The sequence below is a fragment of the Mercurialis annua genome, linkage group LG1-X (genome assembly GCF_937616625.2).
Source record: "Mercurialis annua linkage group LG1-X, ddMerAnnu1.2, whole genome shotgun sequence".
Taxonomy (NCBI): domain Eukaryota; kingdom Viridiplantae; phylum Streptophyta; class Magnoliopsida; order Malpighiales; family Euphorbiaceae; genus Mercurialis; species Mercurialis annua.
The window spans coordinates 61,264,588-61,286,595 of NC_065570.1; the positions used below are offsets into that span (position 1 = coordinate 61,264,588).

A 22,008-nucleotide genomic window follows, 5' to 3' on the forward strand; every position below is an offset into this window, starting at 1 on the left:
TGAAAGTTAATTACCGATAGGGTTCGGTTACCGAACCGATTGGTATTTTTAGAATGTAGAAAACTTAATTGAATCGAAATGAAGTGGGAAACCGGTTCGGTTTGTTCGGTAACTATGAACTATATATCGTCAAAATAAAAGAGAAAAGTGTGTTGGTCTTGTGATAAAGTGTCACTTGTCTTAGTAATTGGTCGCGTGTTCGCATCTTGCTAGAGTAATAGCATTGATTTTTTTAATTTTTTCAAAAAAAAAAAGGTAAACTATTAAAATTTTGCCTAAGTTAGGATTCGGATCACAATATACACTATCTACTACTACTACGCCACTTGAGGCAGTTGTGATATTTGATTCGGTTTAAGAATTTGGTTACGGTCGGTGCACATCAATGATTTTACCGTCTTCTCTTGAACTTCTATACTAAAATCACTGTCTAGTATATAATTAATGCCGCCAAAAAATTCATTAATTAGCTTTTTGAGAATTTCATTGTTCGTCCTTATAAAATTGAAGGAGAACTAGTTTTGGATTGGTTCCACATGTACTTGAATCAAAACCATGATAAAATTCGTTAATTTCTTTTTAAATATTATAAATATTTTTCCGATTAAGGACACATTTATCATTAATATAAGTTAATAGATAAAATATTTTTTTAATCGATAAAACTGTTCATCTTTTTTATTTGCTCTTTGAATGTTATTGATAAATATTACAGAATTAATTAACCAAATTGATAAATTATGAACTTATAATGTATTTATCAATTCTATTATAGTGTTGGACGTATGAATTCGTCCAATGATTTATTATAAGCTAATGAAAACAAGCACATTGAAATTGAAAATATAAATATTTTTTCAAAAAATAGAATTACTTCATAAATTAAAAGCAGTACAATTCAAATGAGTAAGATCTTGTACTTTTAGAGCGGACATAGATAAAAAGCTCGAGTCTACCAAAGAAAACAACATAAAAATGAGATGGAAAAAACGTTTACAGTACAACTAGCAAACAGAGTTCGGAGAAAATAAAAATTAATCAATTCATGCACACTGAAATCCTTCTGGCACTTGTTTGCCACAGTAGTTGAGCAGCAAAGAGAGGTTAACTGGAAGATTCAAGTTGATGCCCAAGAGACTAGCTTTGATGGTAGTACAAAGGCAAACGGCAGCTTCAAGATCAACAAGATCACCAATGAGGCTGCAACAAGGAGCATGTGGTGGGGTACCAATTGTAACACCCAATAAATCTTTTAATAAGCTGACGCATACACCTAATTTGAGGGTATCTTTTGGGCATTTAGCAGGTTTAGCGTATGGGTGGGAAGAGTAGTCAGGTGCATAATTGATTGGCTCTGATGATGTTGATGATGGGTTGCTAGTGTAGTCAGGTGCATAATTGATTGGCTCGGGTGTTGCTGATAATGGGTTGTTGGTGTTGTCGGGTGCATATTCGTTTTGCACTGGTGTTTCTGATGATGGGTTGGTGGTGTAGTCAGGTGCATATTCTTTTTGCTCTGGTGTTTCTGATGATGGGTTGGTGGTGTAGTCAGGTGCATATTCTTTTTGTTCTGATGTTGCTGATGTTGGATTCTTAGCGTAGTCAGGTGCATACTCTTTTTTCTCTGGTGTTGCTGTTGTTGGATTTTTAGTGTAGTCAGATGCATATTTTTTTTGCTCTGGTGTTGCTGATGTTGGATTCTTAGCGTAGTCAGGTGCATATTCTTTTTGCTCTGGTATTGCTGATTTTGGATTAATAGTGTAGTCAGGTGTGTATTCCTTTTGTTTTGGTGTTGCTGATGTTGGATTACTAGTGTAGTCTGGTGTGTATTCTTTTGGCTCTGGTGTTGCTGATGTTGGATTACTAGTGTAGTCGGGTGTATAGTCTTTTGACTCGGATGGTGATGGTGGATAATAGGCAGAGCTAACCAAAGTGAAGAAGAGAAGATTGAGGGAGACGAGAAATGCGGTGGAGGCTATAATTCTTGAAGCCATATCTGAAATTTTGTTTAAATTTTCAGATATATAAGCTTTTGTTAGTGTGGAGGGGGTGATGAGAAATAGCAATGAGGGTGAGGGATTTTATAGATGGAGATATAAGAGTGAAAATGTGACTCATGTGGCATGTTATAACTTAACATATCCAATTAGTAGTGTGCACAACTTAATGTAGCAAACATAAACATTGATGCTGATCAGTACTATACGTGCGGGCACATCTTAAATTTTGAACAACTTGTTTGGTTTCCAATTAAGAGAGATTGGCTGATTATGGAGTTAATTAGTGATATTATTACCTTATAGGTGTATTACATTCTTATAAATAATTTCAAGACAAAGTAAATTATAGAAAATGATGGATATATTAAACTTTGTGTGGGTATTAATTATTACAGATTGGGTATTTTATGTAGTTTTGTTTTCTTGGCTACCGAATTTATTATTTGTTGCGCCATACAGTTAGAGCCGAAAAGCGTTGACAATTTACTATTCTAGCCAACATAAAACGCCATGTCATTTAAAAGCTACAATTCATTTTAAAAATTAACTAATAAATATACATAAAACTTTATTGATTTACTATACTATATTTAAATTATCATTTTGTAAACATTTTTTAAATAAGATAACAAACAGCTTTTTTCTAAATAAAATTCAAAAAGTTTTAATTAATTAAAATTTAATACTTTCATGCTTGATCCTGTTTATATATTTAAAATGTATAGTTGTCTAAAATTTATTTGACATTCTAAATTCAACTTTATATGTATCAATTTTAATCACTTAATCGAGTTAATTAACAATAAGATAAATCTTTTTAGAGAACATCACTTAAAACTTCTTATAATCATAGTCTGATTTCAATGATTTTAATATTTTATTTAGCTATTAATCCCAAATAACAAATATTGAAAAAACCTTAATAATACTTCATACCATTGCTCAATTTTTTATTATCAATTATTATTATTTATTTTTTAATGCACGACACTGTCAATTAGTTTATTCAAAATAATTCATTAATTTTTATTTAATTAGACTCTTGTTATGTTTTGATATCATATAGCTAATCCTTAATTAGCTAAGTATTTTGTTTTAAGGGTAACTTAAAATCACCAATTTTATATCATTTTTCAATTTTACGAAGATCTTTAAAGTTGTTAATTAAAATTACCACCTTATCAAATCTATCACCGTGCTAAAATCCGGCAAATTTTAGTTGACTAAGCAAACGAAAAATTGCGGGGCAAAATATTTTTTAAAAGGTTAATTATATATTAAAGGCTTAATCACCAAAAAATGCCAAACCTATACGTTTTGTGTTAATTATAGCCAAACCTTTAAAAATCACCAGATTTATTCAAACCTTATATGTTATGTTTCTTTTTTAGCCATTTTTGAATCGAACCGGTTTTTCTGACACCGTGTCGTCCACGTCACTGCCAACTAAGCAATTGGCTGGCATGACAGCTGAAATATTTGAATAAGGTTTGGCTATAACTGACAAAAAAAAAAAATAGGTTTGGTATTTTTTGGGTGAATAAACCTAATTTTAAATTCAAGCCAATTTTTAAATTTAATAATTAGTAAATTAATTATTTCATTTATGAAATTTATATTTATTTAAAAATAATTAACATTTCTTATTTAATACTAATTAAAATTAATTTTAATTTTGTATTAAATCTAATTAAATCTAATAAATTTATATTATAATATATTTTAATGAATATGTAATTAAAAAAAATGAATTAATGTATTACTTAGGAATTAATGTTGAATTAAATTTGGTGAAAGGGTTTAATATTCATGATGATTTTGAACTTTATTTATTATTTTTAATGTTGTTGAGATCTTGTTATGACTGGGTTTAGGTAATAAATAAAATAATTATGTGTAAATTAAGGTAAGTTTTTGGCTATGCCGAGTAAAATGACATATGCGTTTATGCTTATAAACATCATGATATATATTGATTACACCACAATGAGCTTCACTTTTTAAAGAATAAAAATGAGAAACTAATTATACCCGTCCTTTAAATAAGCAGTCTATTCAGCGATTAGTTTTATGTTTATGTGTGTATAGTTGAATTATGAACACTGTCGTATGTTTGTTGTGTATATAACTCTCAGATTGTTTGTCGGAAGACGAACAATTGGGTCGCAAACGGCGGCGGTGTCAAAGAACCGACGACTGGAATTTAAAAAAAAAAAAATTTAAGATGAATATGATATTTTTTGTTTTTAATAGAATTTAAATTAATTATCTATATAACTAGTATAAAGATGAACCCGAAATACTGTTCATCGTGTGTTCTATTTACTTAAATAACCTTTTTCTTTCAATTATTTTCAATCAAATCATCAAAATATAAGTGGTATGTTTGCCTCTTTTTGGAATTGCCGCTTTACATGATAGAAAAAGACCTAACTTTTTCTATTTAATTACAGAACTACCAATCTAAATTTGATTTTTTGTTTTCATTTATTTTAAGTTTACATATACATTAAATGTCTTTCTTTCTTTATTTGCATGACTTTTGACGTGGCATTACCAGATAGAAACAGCAGTAAGAACTTGGTCTCCAAGTTGAAGATAAGGATTTGCAGATTCATTATGCATTTTTTTAAATATTACCTCTCTCTTTATCTTTCTTATCTCCCACCATCACCGGGAAACCCAGCGCAATCTTTTAACATATAGTCTCTCTTTTTCTTTCTTCCTTCTGTATTTTTTCGTTTCGATATTGAAAGAAACAGTAATATGTAACTGAGAGACGAGAGTTATTTGATTAATCATGCGAAAAATTTCAAATTTTGGAATCCTTTCTCAAGATGATCTTCTCTACTTTTGCCTTTATACATTTCTTTCTCAGGTAACAAACATTTCACAACTTTCTTCATTTTGTTCATAGTTTTGGGTTGGTTTTGATTGATGTTGACCATTTTTTTCAGGTCAGTCTACAGACACGACAACGGGAACATCGGGAAGCCTCGGCATGTCTTCAGAAAATGAAAACCGTCCTCCCGGAATAAGAACACTACAAGAGAAGGATATGTGTGTCGGGTCTGTCTTCGTTGTCTCTAGGTATATACGTGCGGAACTAACAAAATTTAGAGCCATGAATGCAGTGTTTGATCTTTTACATGATTCATTGTGTTTTTATTGTTCATTTGGAACACGATTTGCTTTTCTTTATATAATTGGTGATTTTGATATTTCATTGTGAGTTTAGTGCTTTTGATATTTCAATTTTATATAATTTGTTTTATTTGCTCACGTTCTTCAATAATTACTATTGTTATGAATTCATCCAGCTCTGTCTTTTTTCTGCGATGTGCAGTTCCTATGATCGGGTTCATAATCTGGTGGTCTCAACAATCTTAGTGGACAAGCTTGGTTTGTATGGTTTTATGAAGTGTTCATTTTCTGTTTGCCATATGATTTGGTACAACTTTAAGGACAAAAATTTCAAATTTGTTCCTCTGGTTTTTGCTCCGGCTACGACTCCAGTGATTAAAGGAATCATTTGGTGGACGGTTCTGTGTGGTAAATTGTTTTTACATGGTAAAACCTTTTTTTTGCATTTATTTGTTAGTTGTGTGGAGTTTCAATTTTTTTTTATAACTGTGATGTAATTTTATGGAGAATGATGTAGAGCACTTATTGTATCTTTTCAATGTGAAGGAAGACTAAATGGAATGGAGAAGGTCTCAAACATGGCGGGCAATGCTTCGCCCCATGATCTTGAGCACTTAATTCTCATGAGACTTGCATAGGGTATTGAAGTTAACGCCCAATTCTTGAGAGAACTCCTTTGCTTGGCTTCTATCTTTTATTACTTGGGTGGAAACTGCTGGTGGAGTCGTGATTTGTTACTTCCAAGAAGCACAATTTCTATAAAAAAATATATGCATATAATCGAATCCTTCCATGATTATGAAAGTATATCTTTTTTTGTAATTCAAATAAAAAAACGAATGTGTACGATTTTATAATGAATCTATTACTTTTTTTTTATTATTATTTTTATATGCTGTATAATCTTCTGTGATTTTATTGCTATCAGTATATTTGTTTAGTTGAAGACATTCTATAAATTTGATGTACATTTAAATGATGTCATTATTTTGAATCTTACTAAGAAATCTCCTTGAATTTCAAGGGTACTTGCTAAGCAAGTTTAAAGGTGTAAAATAGCCTGCAATTGACCAAAGACCGTACCCCTACTGTGTAGCTAATCAATTAGTACAAATATATTTGCTATGCTTAATTGAAATTATAGCACAAATAAACAAATTTAAAAAAAATTAACTATTTCGGTAACAATCATACTCATTGATTTATGATATTCACTACAATGTCCATAGCTAATATCAAATGTGGGGATAGAATTTCAGTTTAAAATAGTTTGCATAAATAAATAATTTATAATAAAAATAGATATTAAGTTTGTTGTAAATTTGGACATCAAATTTAGAATAAAATTTTGATTTAAAATAATTTGAGTGAATATACAATTTTGGTAGTAAAAATAATACCAAACTTGGACACCAAGTTTGGAATAAAATTTTGATTTAAAATAATTTGAGTCATTTTAGCAATAAAAATAAAAACCAAGTTCATTGCAAACTTGGTGTCCAAGTTTAGGATTACATTTTAATTTAAAATAATTTTAATAAATATTTTATTTTAATAATAATGTTAATTGTCAAATTTATTAGAAATTTGGATACTAAATTTATTAATGAACTTTTACACCTGTTTTAGGGTTGGATTTCAATTTAAGATAATATGAATAAACAAATAATTTTAATAATAACAGTAAATATCAATATTATCTGTAAACTTAGATGCTAAGTTTATTGCAAAACTTGACACTAAGTTTGTTACTAAACTTGGATAGCTGAGTTCATCAATAAGCTTAACTTGCTTTGGAATTGAGTTATAATAAATAAATATTTTTAGTAATTAAAATAAATATTCTAATACATTAATAGAAATTGACAGAAACAAATGTAGAATTTAAATAGTGCTGTCAATTTAATTATATAATTATGTGATTTCTAAGTAAATTAAGTAAAATTCGTTTATAAATTAAATTAAAATTTACATTTAATATAGATAGAGTTTGATAATTTAAAAAAAAAATCAGAGATGGTTCTTTTTATATAAAACAGAGAGATTCCGCATTCTAAACACTTATCTAATTTATTTGTTTGTGAAGACCTTCTTTGATACTTTTTTGATACGTATGATTTAAATGTTCAAAAATATTTGAATCAGTTGTTTTTTAAGGTAATTATCTATAATCTTTACTTTGACAAAAAATATATAGTCTTCATGTTAATATTTAATTTCCAATTGTCTTTTGATCATAAGTGTGTTATTCGTTTTCCATTTGAATTTTATTTTATATTTCTTTGAAAATCTATTTGTCTTTTGTTTTATTTTGCATATTTTTGAGTGTAGTATACATTTAATAAATAATTATGGACTAAAAGTTCAATTTTGAACAGAAAATATACCTTATTTTAAATATGATTTTAAAATATTAGAATTTAAAGACAACTTTTGTTGGTAGTAGAATTTTAAAAAAAAAATTATTATTATTTAATGTTATTGAACTTGAAAATGATTTTATATTGAATTAAGTATGAATTTCATATTAAATAATCTTTTAAGTATATTGATGAAAAGATATTTTTAACTAAAAATTATATCAAATTTAAAAAGAATTATCAGTTGCATTTAGTATTATCTATATTTATCTGATATACTATTATCTAATACTTAATTAATATAATACTATCTATTTATTTTATTCAATTTTTTATATCATCATATCAGCTTAAATATTAATATCAAATACAAATTATTCATGTATCCAATTTTGATATGAAAATAACTATTTTTTTTCTAACCTATTACTATTATTTAGATAACTCAAAATTATTAAAATTAAATTATTAAATTTATATCTAAATTTTAACTTTGTCATTTCCGAAGCGAAGCGAGGGTTTTATTCTAGTATATCTATTAAAGATGTAAAAACAATTTATTAGAATTATTTAAATTTAGTAAAAAAATAAATTAATTTTGATTAGCGTTAAATAAATATATTATTTTTTAAATATATATGAATTTTATTATATATAATTAATCATTTAATTATTTAATTTTAAAATTCGTTTTATTCACCAAAAAATACCAAATCTATGCATTTTGTGTCAGTTATAGCCAAACCTTATTTAAATATTCAGCTGTCATGCCGGCCAATTGCTTAGTTGGCGGTGACGTGGACGACACGGTGTCAGAAAAACCGGTTCGATTCAAAAATGGCTAAAAAAGAAACAGAACATTTAAGGTTTGGCTAAATCTGGCGATTTTTAAAGGTTTGACTATAATTGACACAAGACGTATAGGTTTGACATTTTTTGGTGATTAAGCCTATATTAAATCACTACTTGTAGACCAATTTTCAGTTTTAGCACGACTCTTTCAAATTGTTTCAAATCTATCATGAACTCTCCCCTTTCACCTTCACCTCGCCAAATTTAAAAACAATAATAGATTTGAAAAACATTTCAAAGATGGTGATTTTATATGACTATTTTTAAAGATTGTGATAAAATGAAAATGGTGTAAAATTGGTGATTTAATACATAATTAACCCTTGTCTCAAAATGAATTAAAAGATTCTTCGTTGAAAATAGATAATTTTGTTATAATTCTATTCAATTTTTTCAATTAAATTTATTGTGCCGATCTTTCACCTCATTACAATATTCATTTGTTTGTTTTTTTTGTTCATTTTGAGATTCAAATTTTATTCGTTTTTGCTTTAACTACTAAAAATTGGAGAAGTTTGAATTAAGTGTTGGTGTTGTTTCAATTTTTTTGTTTTGCATTAAGAGTTGAATTTTGCAATTCCGGAAAACAAGTTTTGCTAATTAAGTTAGTATAGAAATTCAACTAATAATTTGAACAATGAACTTTATTGAATTTTTTTTTGAGTAAAATCCTAATGAAAATATCAAATTAGGATAGATTTACAAACTCTGAAAGCATTTGATATATGGCTTAATCATCAAAAAATGCCAAATCTATACGTCTTGTGTCAGTTATAGCCAAACCTTTCAAAATCACCAGATTTAGCCAAACCTTATATGTTCTGTTTCTTTTTTAGCCATTTTTGAATCGAACCGGTTTTTCTGACACCGTGTCGTCCACGTCACCGCCAACTAAACAATTGGCTGACATGGCAGCTGAAATATTTAAATAAGATTTGGCTATAACAGACACAAAATGCATAGATTTGGTATTTTTTGGTGAATAAAACTAATTTTAAAATTAAATAATTAAATGATTAATTATATTATATTAAAATTTATATATATTTTAAAATAATATTTTTATTTAACGCTAATTAAAATTAATTTAATTTTTTTATTAAATTTAAATAATTTTAATAATTTTTTTTACATATTTGATGGATATATAATTAATTTAAATTCTATTAAAAACAAAAAATGTATATCCATCTTAAAATTTATTTTTTTAAATTCCATTCGTCGGTTCTTTGACACCGTCGCCGTTTGAGACATAGTAATATACACAACAAACATACGACAGTGTTCATAATTCAACTATACACATATAAATAAAAAATAAACACTGATTAGACTGCTTATTTGAAGGACGAGTGTAATTATTTTCTCATTTTTTTTTAAAAAAAGTGAAGATCATTGTGGTGTAATCAATATATATCATGATGTTTATAAGCATAAATGTATATGTCATTTTACTCGGCATAGCCAAAAACCTACCTTAATTTACACATAACTATTTTATTTATTACCTAAACCCAGTCATAACAATATTTCAGCAACATTAAAAATAATAAATCAAGTTTAAAATCATCATGAACATTAAACCCTTTCACCAAATTTAATTCAACATTAATTCCTAAGTAATATATTAATTCATTTTTTTAATTACATATTCATTAAAATATATTATAATATAAATTTATTAGATTTAATTAGGTTTAATAAAAAATTAAAATTAATTTTAATTAGTATTAAATAAGAAATATTAATTATTTTTAAATATATATAAATTTTATAAATGATATAATTAATTTACTAATTATTAAATTTAAAAATTGGCTTGAATTTAAAATTAGGTTTATTCACCGAAAAAATACAAAACCTATTCTTTTTGTATCAGTTATAGCCAAACCTTATTTAAATATTCCAGCTGACATGTTAGTCAATTGCTTAGTTGGCGGTGACGTGGACGACACGGTGTCAGAAAAACCGGTTCGATTCAAAAATGGCTAAAAAAGAAACAGAATATATAAGGTTTGGCTAAATCTGGTGATTTTTAAAGGTTTGGCTATAATTGACACAAAACGTATAGGTTTGGCATTTTTTAGTGATTAAGCCTTGATATATTTGCAAAACATTGAAAACGGTGACTTTTTAACATCATCAAACCTTACAAAAATAAAAGGTTATAATTAAATTGTATATTTCACTAAAGTCGGAGCTTCTTTCAGTAGTTAAACTTTTATTTTCTGGTAAACTCTAGCGATAGATTGAAAGTAAAACACCAATAGAGGCGTGCATCGGTTGATTCGGTTAGCGAACCGATCATAAATTCCAAACGGATTGGTATTTTCATAATGTAGAACACTTAACTGAATAGAAATAAAGTGGGAAATTGGTTAGGTTTGGTCGGTAAGTATGGACTATATATAGTCAAAATAAACGAGAAAAGCGTGTTGGTCTAACGGTAAAGTGCCAATTTTTTTAGAAACTAGTCGCGTGCTCGAATCTTGCTAGAGTAATAGCATTGTATTTATAATTTTTTTCAAAAACGTAAAGAATAATGTTAAAGTTTTGTCTAAGTAGGAGTCGGATCACAATATACACCATCTACCACTGGGCCGCTTGAGGCTGTTGTTGTGATATATATATGGTTAAGGTTCATTTTGGTTTTATTTATACAAAAATCCAAACTGAATCGAACCAAACCAAACCTAGTATCACGATTTGGTTCGGTTTACTTTTTTGGTTACGGACGGTTGGTGCACACCACTAATTTTACTGTCTTTTCTTGAAATTCTATACTCAAATCAATGTCCGGTGTACAATTAATGCCGCCATAAAATTTATTAATTAGCTTTCCGTGAATTTCATTGTTCGTCCTTATACAATCGAAGGAGAACTGGTTTACGATTGGTTTCACATTTACTTGAACCAAAACCATGATAAAATTTGATAGTTTCTTTCTTTAAATATTATAAATATTTCTCCGATTAAGGACAAATTTATCATTAATATAAGTTAATAGATAAAGTATTTTTTTATCGATAAGACTAATCGTCCTTTCTATTTGCTCATTGAATGTGATTGATATATATTACAGAATTAATGAACCAAATTGGTAAATTATGAACTTATAATGTATTTATCAATTTTATTATAATTTTGGACATATGAATTCGCCCATTGATTTATTGTAAGATAATGAAAACAAGTATATTGAAATTAAAAAACTAAAATATTTATTCAAAAAATAGAATTAATTCATAAATTAAAAGCAATACAATTAAAATGAGTAAAAGCTTGTACTTTTGAAGCGGACGTAGACAAAAAGCTCGAGTCTACCAAAATAAACAACATAAAAATGAAAAAAAAAAAAATTACAGTACAACCATTAAACAGAGTTCAGAGAAAATAAAAATTAATTAATTCATGCGCACTGAAATCCTTCTGGAACTTGTTTGCCACAGTAGTTGAGCAGCAAAGAGAGGTTAACTGGAAGATTCAAGTTGATGCCCAAGAGACTAGCTTTGATGGTAGTGCAAAGGCAAACGGCAGCTTCAAGATCAACAAGATCACCAATGAGGCTGCAACAAGGAGCATGTGGTGGCGTACCAATTGTAACACCTAATAAATCTTTTAATAAGCTGACGCATACACCTAATTTAAGAGTATCCTTTTGACATTTAGCAGGTTTAGCGTATGGGTGGGAATAGTAGTCAGGTGCATAATTTATTGGCTCTGATGGTGTTGATGATGGGTTGCTAGTGTAGTCAGGTGCATAATTGATTGGCTCGGGTGTTGCTGATGATGGATTGTTGGTGTAGTCGGGTGCATATTCTTTTTGCGCTGGTGTTTCTGATGATGGTTTGTTGGTGTAGTCAGGTGCATATTCTTTTTGCACTGTTGTTTCTGATGATGGGTTGCTGGTGTAGTCAGATGCATATTTTTTTTGCTCCGGTGATGCTGATGTTGGATTTTTAGTGTAGTCGGGTGCATATTCTTTTTGTTCCGGTGTTGCTGATGTTGGATTCTTAGTGTAGTCGGCTGCATATTCTTTTTGCTCTGGTGTTGCTGATGTTGGATTCTTAGTGTAGTCAGGTGCATATTCTTTTTGCTCCGGTGTTGCTGATGTTGGAATACTGGCGTAGTCAGGTGTATATTCTTTCTGTTTTGGTGTTGCTGATGTTGGATTACTAGTGTAGTCTGATGTGTATTTTTTTTGCTCTGATGTTGCTGGTGTTGGATTACTAGTGTAGTCGGGTGTATAGTCATTTGACTTGGATGGTGATGGTGGATAATAGGCAGAGCTAACCAAAGTGAAGAAGAGGAGATTGAGGGAGACGAGAAACGCGGTGGAGGCTATAATTCTTGAAGCCATATCTGAAATTATTGTTAAATTTTCAGATTGTTAGTGTGGAGGGGTGATGAGAAATAGCAATGAGGGTGAGGGATTTTATAGATGGAGATGTAAGAGTAAACATGTGGGCATGTTATAATTTAACATATCCAGGTTAGTAGTGTGCACAATTTAATATACCAAACATAAAACATAGTTGCTTATCAGTACTATACGTGCGGGCACATTTTCAATTTTGAACAACTTATTTGGTTTCCAATTAAGATAGATTGGTTCATTGTGGAGTTAAGTAAATTTTTTATCTTCTGGGTGTATTACATTCTGGGAAGTTCTTATCTAGACCCAGTCCATGAAAAATTCATGGACCTATCCAATAAAATGTCAGAGAAATTAGAAGAAAAAGAAAATAATAAGAAGAGTGAAAAAATTGTATTAAATTTTCTAACACTTCATTGGGTAGGTGCATGAAAAATTCATGGACGGGAACTAGGTAAAAATTCCCCTTACATTCTTATTATAAATAATTTCAAGACAAAGTAAATTATAGAGAATGATGGATATATTAAACTTTGTGTGGGTATTAATTATTACGGATTGGGTATTTTTATGTAGTTTTGTTTTCTTCGCTACCAAATTTATTATTTGCTGCGCCATACGGTTAGAGCCGAAAAGTGTTGACAATTTACTATTCTAGCCAACATAAAACGCCACGTCATTTAAAAGCTACAACTCATTTTAAAAATTAACTAATAAATATACATACAATTTTATTGATTTAATATATTTAGATTATCATTTTGTAAACTTTTTTTAAATAAGACAACAAACAATTTTTTTCTAAATAAAATTCAAAAAGCTTTAATTAATTAAAATTAATATTTTTATGTTTGATCCGGTTTATATATTTAAAAATTTATAGTTGTATATAATTTATTTGACATCCTAAATTCAACTTTATATGTATCAATTTTAATCATTTAATTGAGTTGATAAGAATAAGATAATTTTTTTTAGAGAAAATCTCTTAAAACTTCTTATAATTATAGTCTGATTTCAAGGATTTTATTTAGCATTCAATCCCAAATAATAAATATTGAAAAAACCTTAATAATACTTCAAACCATTGCTCAATTTTTTTATATCAATTATTATTTTTAAACTTTTTATTGCATGACACTATAAATTAGTTTATTCAAAATAATTCGTTAATTTTTTATTTAATTAGAGTCTCATCATGTTTTGATATTATATAGCTAATCCTTAATTAACTAAGTATTTTGTTTTAAGGGTTACTTATATATTAAATCACCATTTTATATTATTTTTCAATTTTATGAATATATCTTTAAAGTTGTCAATTAAAACCACCACCTTTTAAAAAAATTCAAATCTATTACCGTGTTAAAATCCAGAGAATTTTAGCTAACCGGCAAATTATTTTTTAAAAAATTAATTACATATTAAATCACAACCCTTATACTAATTTTCAGTTTTAGCACGACTCTTTCAAATTGTTTCAAATCTTTCATGAACTCTCTCATTCTTTTTTTTATGTTTGTTTAGTCAGATTAAACTAGGCGGATTTAAAAACAGTGATAGATTTTAAAAACATTTAAAAGGTGATGATTTTATATGACGATTTTTAGAAATCTGGATAAAATTAAAAATGGTGTAAAATTGATGGTTTGATACGTAATCAACCCTTGTTTCAAAATGAATTAGAAGCTTGAACGTTGAAAATAGATAATTTTGACATAATTCTATCCAATGTTTTCAATTAAATATATTGTTCATTGTTTCATTTTAAATATATAATTCTATCCAATGTTTTCATACGTAATCAACCCTTGTTTCATTTTTTTTTGTTCATTTTGATATTCAAACTTGATTCGTTTTTGCTTTAACCACTAAGATACCTGAGAAGTTTGAATTAAATTTTGGTGTTGTCTATTTTTTTTTTGTATTAGGAGTTGAATTTTGCAATTCCGGAAAATGATTTTTGTTAATTAAGGAGTTAGTATAGAAATTTAACTAATAATTTGAACAATGAAATTTATTGGATTTTTTTTGAGTAAAATCATAAGAAAAATATCAAATTGGGATAGGTTTACAAACTTTAAAAGCATTTGATATATTTGCAAAGCGACGGAAAAGTTGACTTTTAACATCATCAAACCTTATAAAAATAAAAAAAGTTATGATTGAATTGTTTATTTTACTAAAGTCGGAGCTTCTTTCAGTAGTGAACCCTTATTTTCTAGCAAACTCTAGCGATAGATTGAATCACCGATAGGGGTGTGCATCGGTTTGTTCGATTACCGAACCGATCATAAATTCCAAACTGAATGGTATTTTCAGAATGTAGAAAACTTAACTAAATAGAAATGAAGTGGGAAATCGGTTCAGTTTGGTCGGTAATTATGGACTATAAATTATTAAAATAAATGAGAAAAATTCATAGTCTGGTAGTAAATTATCACTTTTTTTGAGAAACTAGTCACATGTTTGAATCTTGCTATAGTAATAGCATTAGGTTTTTATAAATTTTTCAAAAAAATAAGGTAAAATATCAAAGTTTTGTCTAAGCTTTGATTTGGTTTGGTTTTACCAATACAAGAAGCCAAACCGAATCAAACTGTACTGAACCTAGTATTACGTTTTGATTCGGTTTAAAAATTTGGTTACGGCTGGTGCACACCACTATTTATCGACATTGAAATTGAAATACCACACGCAAATGAGAGAGGGTGAGTTGGTTGAAAATAAATTTTTATTTAAGGTTAATTGAAAGATAAAGTATGTTGAGTTTAAAAGGTTAAAAATATGAATAAAATATTCATGGTTGGTATTAATGGCCATTTTCAATCACAATTGAGATTCTTACTACATTAACTAATAAGAGTAGAAATACTTCTATAATTGAGTGTGTATTTGGTTCGATATGTGCACATTATATATGTTTATTAGTTTATTTGGTATTTTATTACTTGTTTGAGATTTTATGGACAAGTGTGCATTTATTACGGAAATCGGGGCTAATTTGATGTAATTCAATAGTTTTGGGCATCAGAAATCAGAATAGATCAGAGCAAAGTTGGAGGCTGAATCGCAAGTTTTAGACAAAATTCATAGTGTGCGAACACACACCTAGAGTTGTGTGAACGCACACCGTTGTGCGAACGTGCAGGCTTGCACGACCTGCTCGAACATTTGCTATCTAAGGCTGTTCCCCTTTGATTCAACACAGGGTGTGTGAACACACACTTTATGAATAGCCGGGTGTGCGAACGCTCACCCAAAGGCACAAATGCACACTCCGATGGAGATTGGGGAAAACGAACAAAAATGTCCCGACATGTCAGCGATTTCCACCAAACTCGAGGATACTTTTGGGTTTTCATCAAAGCTCGACCAAATGTTAATGAGTCGGGAGATGTATAAATACCACCTTCAACATCCATGCATGGGTTCGCTCAATTATTTATTAGATATAAAATTAAAATTAGCGTAGTTTCATAGTTATTCATCCGATTACTCTATTTTATAAGATTATACACTGAGGTTGAAGACAAAATCAAGCGATAGATTAGAGGACATTGCGATATTAGAGAGATAGACTATTGTTTGTATATAAACTATGAATTCCATCTTTATTGTTATTATATTTTCTTTGATTATGGGTAGTTAGACTCTTTATTGAGGATTATTGACTTAAATCATGCTTATTTAATTGAACTGATTTGTTGGATATTTGATTGAATTGTGTGTTTTTGTTCTTATTGTTTGAATTTATTTGGTTAGTTTATTCATCGTCATGTGTTTTAATTTTGATTTGAGAAAGCTAAATTGACCATAACAATTAACAACGTATGAGTTAATTACGCGATAGTGAATTAGCGAATACGTGTCCTTTAAATTTTGCTTAGTAAACGTCAATCGATTAATTAGTTAGGTTAATAATTATGCTGGAGTGATTATTGTGTGTTTTTACCCTCATTTAATATAGTGATATTTAATTAAAAAAAAAAAGAAATACTAGGATTTAGCTAGACACCGCTATTTCAACTTTGCCTCCATATTGTGCCATTTGCAAAATTTCCCGCCATTTTTGCTCAAGCAGTCATAAGCAACCAGAAGAGTTAACCAGACAAAAAGAAAATCTTGGAACATCTAATAAAAGAAAGGTTTATTAAGCAGCAGCCACAATTATCTGTGATGGGTATCAAAGATCTTCTAAGGTTCATCAAACCTTACTTGCAATCCATTCACATCAAAAAATATAGCGGCAAAAGAGTAGAACTCCCACTTTTTAATTTGTTTTATTTTTGAACTCTCTCTGTTTATCAATATTTACTTTTTTATTTTAATGTGTTGCAGGTTGGTATTGATGCATATTCATGGCTTCACAAAGGAGGTAATAGTCTTTAATCTTTCTACATTATAATCATTTTCTTTATTTTTAAAGCTTTTTTGTATAACCGATGAGGAGGAACGATTGCGGGAGGAATTGAATCCATAATTTGGCAGAATGTTGCCCAATGTTTATACCATTTGAAATATAGCTCGTTCGTTATTTTTAAAGCTTTCTGGGTGTAATGAATTAATGTATTATTTTTTACAATTTCGTTTCTGGGTTCTTGAGTTGGTTAAAATTCTGTGTGTTTTTGCAGCTTATTCTTGTAGTATGGAGATATGTTTGGATATGAATAGCGATAAAAAGCTTCGATATTTGAACTATTTTATGCACAGAATCAATCTACTAAGACACTACAAGATAACCCCAGTTGTTGTTTTTGATGGTGCCAAAATTCCTTGTAAAGCTTCGACAGAACATGAAAGACACAGGTCTCTTTTTTAATTTTTTTTTTTAAATTGTATAACTTAAATTTGTCTTCTGTTACAGAGATTTAATTTTGGGTGGGTTTGTTTTGATTATTTAAGGAGAAGAGAAACGAATCGTGAATCGGCTATGGAGAAGCTTAAACAAGGGAATGTTAATGCTGCTATTGAGTTCTTCCAGGTATAAACATTTCATATTTTTATATATTGTTTGCAAATCAATGCAGTTTTGAGGTTTTTCGGCTTAAATTGAATGACTGTCTCATTCTGTTACTAATTCTGGACTGTTTATGAATTTATCTTAATTTATTGATAGGCTTATTTTCTGTTTGATTTGCTTCTGTAAATTTCCAAGCAATGTTTTAATCTAAAACTGCGGCTATCAGAAAATGTTGTTGAACCTGTTGTTTGCATGTTTAAATATAAACAGATTTGTATAATTAGGATCAACTTTTATTCATTTCGCATTACTTTTCAACGATCATAAGTTATGTTTCTTGTAGAGAGCAGTGAGTATCACCCCGCTCATGGCACATCAACTGATTCAGGTAACTATTTGTTTTCACATTATCACCTGTTTACATTAGTTAGTTTAATTACTCACTCAGCGAAATAACAAACTAAAATATAATCTGAGAGATACAATTCGGTAATGTTCTTTTATATTAAAATTAACTATAGTAGACATGTTTATCGAGTCTAAACAGTAATCTAAATGACAATGAAAAAGAAATAAAAACTAAATCCAAAACAAATAATGTAGATGTACTATTTGATATACTATGGATCCCGTAATTCCAACCCGATCAGAAGTTATAAACATTTAAAGATTATTGCTCTGCATCAGAATTAAGAAACAAGTAATGCGCTTCATATCATCCTCTAGTGAAAAATATCACGTTGCTCATTTTTCAGATATTGAGAACTGAAAATGTGGAATTTGTGGTAGCTCCATATGAGGCTGATGCACAGTTGGCATACTTATCGAGTGTTGATGCAGAAAAGGGCGGCATTGCAGCAGTTATCACGGAGGATAGTGATCTGTTGGCATATGGTTGCCAAGCTGTAAGAACTTCCACAGAACTTTGATTTGTTGGAAATGGAGGTCTACCGCTCTCCTGATTACTTATACGACTTTGTTTGTTATTGAAACTATTGGTATTGTCTTGTCTTGATTTCCTTTAGTTTTTAACAGATCATATTTAAGATGGATCGATATGGCAATGGCGAAGAGATGGTTTTGGACAAGATTTTTGATGCTGTGCCATCCAAACCCTCATTTCAGCATTTTGACAGGGAATTGTTTGCAGGTGAGTCTGCTGTGAAAATATCTTTTGGAGTGCAACTCAGACAATCTTGTCATAGTCAATACTGATAAGTTTGCTCAACTTTTAACACTTTTACAGGCATGTGTGTATTAGCTGGTTGTGATTTTCTTCCATCTGTTCCTGGAATCGGGATTTGTAAGGCTCATTCCTTTGTTTCAAAATATAAAAACTTGGACCGTGTAAGTATTCCTGCCTGGTTTTTGAAATCAAAACAATTATATTACATATTGATATGCCTTCTAACTCTAATTAGGAGTATAAAGAATTGTCGTAGAAAAATTATCACTCATATTAGATTCTGTTCGAGTTGAATTCAGATTGATTTGTATCTTTTGTGCATATTGAATCACTTATTGCCGACAAACAAGACTACTGGTTCTCTATCAACCATTCATGCAATATTGGCAGTATAGCCCTTATCAGAGTGAACATCATATGTTGGTGAATTCAAAAATTTGATGCCCCATTTTCTATATGAAAATCATCTTTTCTTAATCTTCTCCTTGAGCATAAAAAAAACACAGCAGTTTGTTCCAACAATGAAGGTATAAGAGTTGGATCTCAAAAAGAATGTCAGCTAGAGTGCAGTATTATCTAGTTCACAGGGTTTATGTAACAATATCTTTCCAAGTTTAAGTGTATTTCTCCATAGACGGCAGCTTTTGAACCATAATTTGACAGCATTCCGAGATTGAGTTTTAGAATCATCCAACTGTTTGTTTTTAATATATCACTCTTTGAGCTAGTCTTTTGAAGGATTGGTAGAATGATCGAGTCGCAGAACCATTCTGAAAAAAGAATGTAGTCTCACTATATTATGTAGAGTTCGAGATAAATAAATAATTATTTTACAGAGATAAGTTGCAGATTAACTTTCAGTGACACTTTTTTTCTGCAGTTTCATCTGATGTTCAGTCTTTCCTCTATGAAAGTTTTCTTGTAACGTTAGATGCCTTTGTAAACTACATTAAAATTACAGTTCTAAATTATGAAGATTTTCTTGATCCTCAATACTGTGATGGTTGACTTCTTGCAGGTATTATCCATTCTGAAGTTGGAGAAGGCGAATCAAATGCCAGAAGATTATTCCAAATCCTTCAGAGAAGCTCTTTCGGTTTTCCAGCATGCTAGAATGTGCGTGTAGTTCTGAATTACATCATTCAATAATTTCAAACTTTATTTAATTCAGTTATGATATTAGTATATTTTATGCATAAAATAAGATTGTGATGTTACATGCAGATATGATGCCACAATTAAGAATCTCAAACACATTAAACCCATTCCACAAAATCTTCTGGATTTACTGGATGAGAAGCTTGATTTTCTAGGACCGTATCCTTTTTTCTTTTGGTCAATTTTGTTTTTAAGAATTTGAATCATTTACTGAAAATGCATCTTTATAAACATATTCTTACTCCTACTGGCTACTACTATCATGCACTTGTATTGATGAAACCTGAAAGTCACGTTTGATTATGATGGCATGTGATTGTTGTAATGTGAAAGTTTTTTCCTAGACTCTGATTATCAGAGAACTGCCTCCATCAGTAGTAATTGCCATTGCTGAAGGGAACTTGAATCCTATCAACATGGAGGCCTTTGACGTTTACCCAAGTTCTAAGTATCTTCAGGACCCCATTGTTATCCGAAATCACTGTGAACTCCAGAAACCTGCAGCCATCATTGCTTCGAGACAGAAAATAACCTTGGTGGGCAAATCAAGGAAAGCCAGCGAAAATGGTGTTACAGGCAAGTTTATTTAGCACATTGAACTTTCTTGAACATAGATGGCCACATAAATATCTTATGAATACACTTATTTGAGCCCTACATATTACGAAAACAGGAAAAACCGAAACTAAATTTGACAAAACCATATATTTTACAAGAATATATTATACATAGAGTTAAAGAGTATTTTTGGAAACGGAATAAAACGCCAAAACGTAGTACCAAAGAAGTTTGAGCCACATATTATAGAATTGCCTTTTTTTAATTTATTTATTACCATGAGAGGTCAGGTTCAAATCCGAGACACAAACATTTGAATGTAATGTTTAGGCTTATGCCTACAAAACTAATCTAAAGCAGTTCACCAGACATGAAATTTACTTATATTTGTGGATTATGGTTGCAGCAGGTTTAGCAATGACTCAAGATCCTGTTCTGACTGAAAAGAAGTATGTGAGTGAAGCCGTAGCTCTTCAGAAACTAGTCTCACCTGAAGAAACCCATGAACCAGCAGAAAAGATAACGATTCCCGAAGATGTTCCAAGAAAGATTCCCAAGAATCCATTCATCATAAAGAGCAGTGCTGACTCAGATTTAGATCTGTCAGACGACGACAGGTCTGATGTACTGTTTTCTACCCCAGATAGTGCTATAAATGTACTTTCCAAGAAAAGAAAGTTGCATCAGAATGCAATTATGGATGAAGAAGCTTCTGAGATAACGAAACTACAAGTCTCAGAAACCTTGTGTGCTGCTAAAGAATCCCAAGAAAGTGTAAACTCCAAGCCTGTAAAGAGTTATGAAGTGAAAGGTATAGGTAAAATTGGAAAATTGAAGAAAAGTAAACATAATAATACTGCAGAGAGTAAGCAGAACAGTATCTTGAATTTCTTTTCTAGAGTGTAGCTTTTCAATCTCATCTCCTTTATTATATAATTTTTGGCCATTTTGGGATATAATTTAGTATTATTTTCTGTGGACCCTTAGTTATGGAGTTCATACAATAGTCTGGAAAGCAATCTAATTTCCTAGAAGTAATACTGGTCAGCTAGTTTTTTTGTCTGCTTTTGTCCTAGGCAATATCTGCAAATAGTGAATATAGAAAAGAAAAAATTTTAAAAACACCAAAAAAGGCGTAAACACTTGTGGTTTTTATTTTTTGGTACTACTATGAGATGTCTTGAACGGATTCTAATTATAAGAGTATCTTCAAGTTTTTCACATTTAGATTTATCCCCACTTGAGCAAGTTAGAGCATCTCCACTCTAGTGCTAAAATACCTCACAATGCTATAATTTAACATTTAGTATAAAAAGCACATCTCCATTGCACTTCTATTTCATGTGCTAAATTTAGCATATGCTAAACTTTGTGCCAAATTTGTTAGAAAGTTTAGCATATGCTAAATTTTA

The 22,008-nt window shown here is 29.6% G+C and overlaps 4 protein-coding genes across 6 annotated transcripts; 2 read left to right on the forward strand and 2 right to left on the reverse strand.

Annotated features, from left to right (window-relative positions):
* Positions 1-837: 837 nt before the first annotated feature.
* Positions 838-2,064, reverse strand: LOC130015282 (36.4 kDa proline-rich protein-like). Its single transcript, XM_056105071.1, has one exon. The coding sequence runs from the start codon at positions 1,992-1,994 to the stop codon at positions 1,044-1,046; it is 951 nt and encodes a 316-aa protein (XP_055961046.1). The 5' UTR covers positions 1,995-2,064; the 3' UTR covers positions 838-1,043.
* A 2,218-nt stretch (positions 2,065-4,282) lies between these two features.
* LOC126665411 (uncharacterized) lies at positions 4,283-6,023 on the forward strand. Of its 2 annotated transcripts, none has more exons than XM_050358217.2 (4): positions 4,283-4,878; positions 4,958-5,090; positions 5,347-5,570; positions 5,691-6,023. In XM_050358217.2, the coding sequence occupies exons 2-4, from the start codon at positions 5,002-5,004 to the stop codon at positions 5,780-5,782; spliced, it is 405 nt and encodes a 134-aa protein (XP_050214174.1). In that variant the 5' UTR covers positions 4,283-4,878; positions 4,958-5,001; the 3' UTR covers positions 5,783-6,023. The 2 variants fall into 2 exon arrangements, with proteins under 2 accessions (XP_050214174.1, XP_055961048.1); XM_056105073.1 differs by having other exon boundaries at positions 5,347-5,552.
* A 5,531-nt stretch (positions 6,024-11,554) lies between these two features.
* LOC130014773 (extensin-like) lies at positions 11,555-12,773 on the reverse strand. Its single transcript, XM_056104290.1, has one exon. The coding sequence runs from the start codon at positions 12,714-12,716 to the stop codon at positions 11,766-11,768; it is 951 nt and encodes a 316-aa protein (XP_055960265.1). The 5' UTR covers positions 12,717-12,773; the 3' UTR covers positions 11,555-11,765.
* A 4,018-nt stretch (positions 12,774-16,791) lies between these two features.
* On the forward strand, positions 16,792-21,630 carry LOC126676428 (exonuclease 1). 2 transcript variants are annotated; one of them, XM_050370632.2, is made up of 12 exons: positions 16,792-16,988; positions 17,073-17,109; positions 17,366-17,540; positions 17,637-17,715; positions 18,038-18,082; positions 18,450-18,599; positions 18,730-18,844; positions 18,941-19,041; positions 19,899-19,996; positions 20,105-20,197; positions 20,397-20,614; positions 21,003-21,630. In XM_050370632.2, exons 1-12 carry the CDS (start codon positions 16,911-16,913, stop codon positions 21,500-21,502), a joined length of 1,689 nt encoding a protein of 562 aa, XP_050226589.1. In that variant the 5' UTR covers positions 16,792-16,910; the 3' UTR covers positions 21,503-21,630. The 2 variants fall into 2 exon arrangements, with proteins under 2 accessions (XP_050226589.1, XP_050226598.1); XM_050370641.2 differs by having other exon boundaries at positions 21,006-21,630.
* The last annotated feature ends 378 nt before the right edge of the window (positions 21,631-22,008 follow it).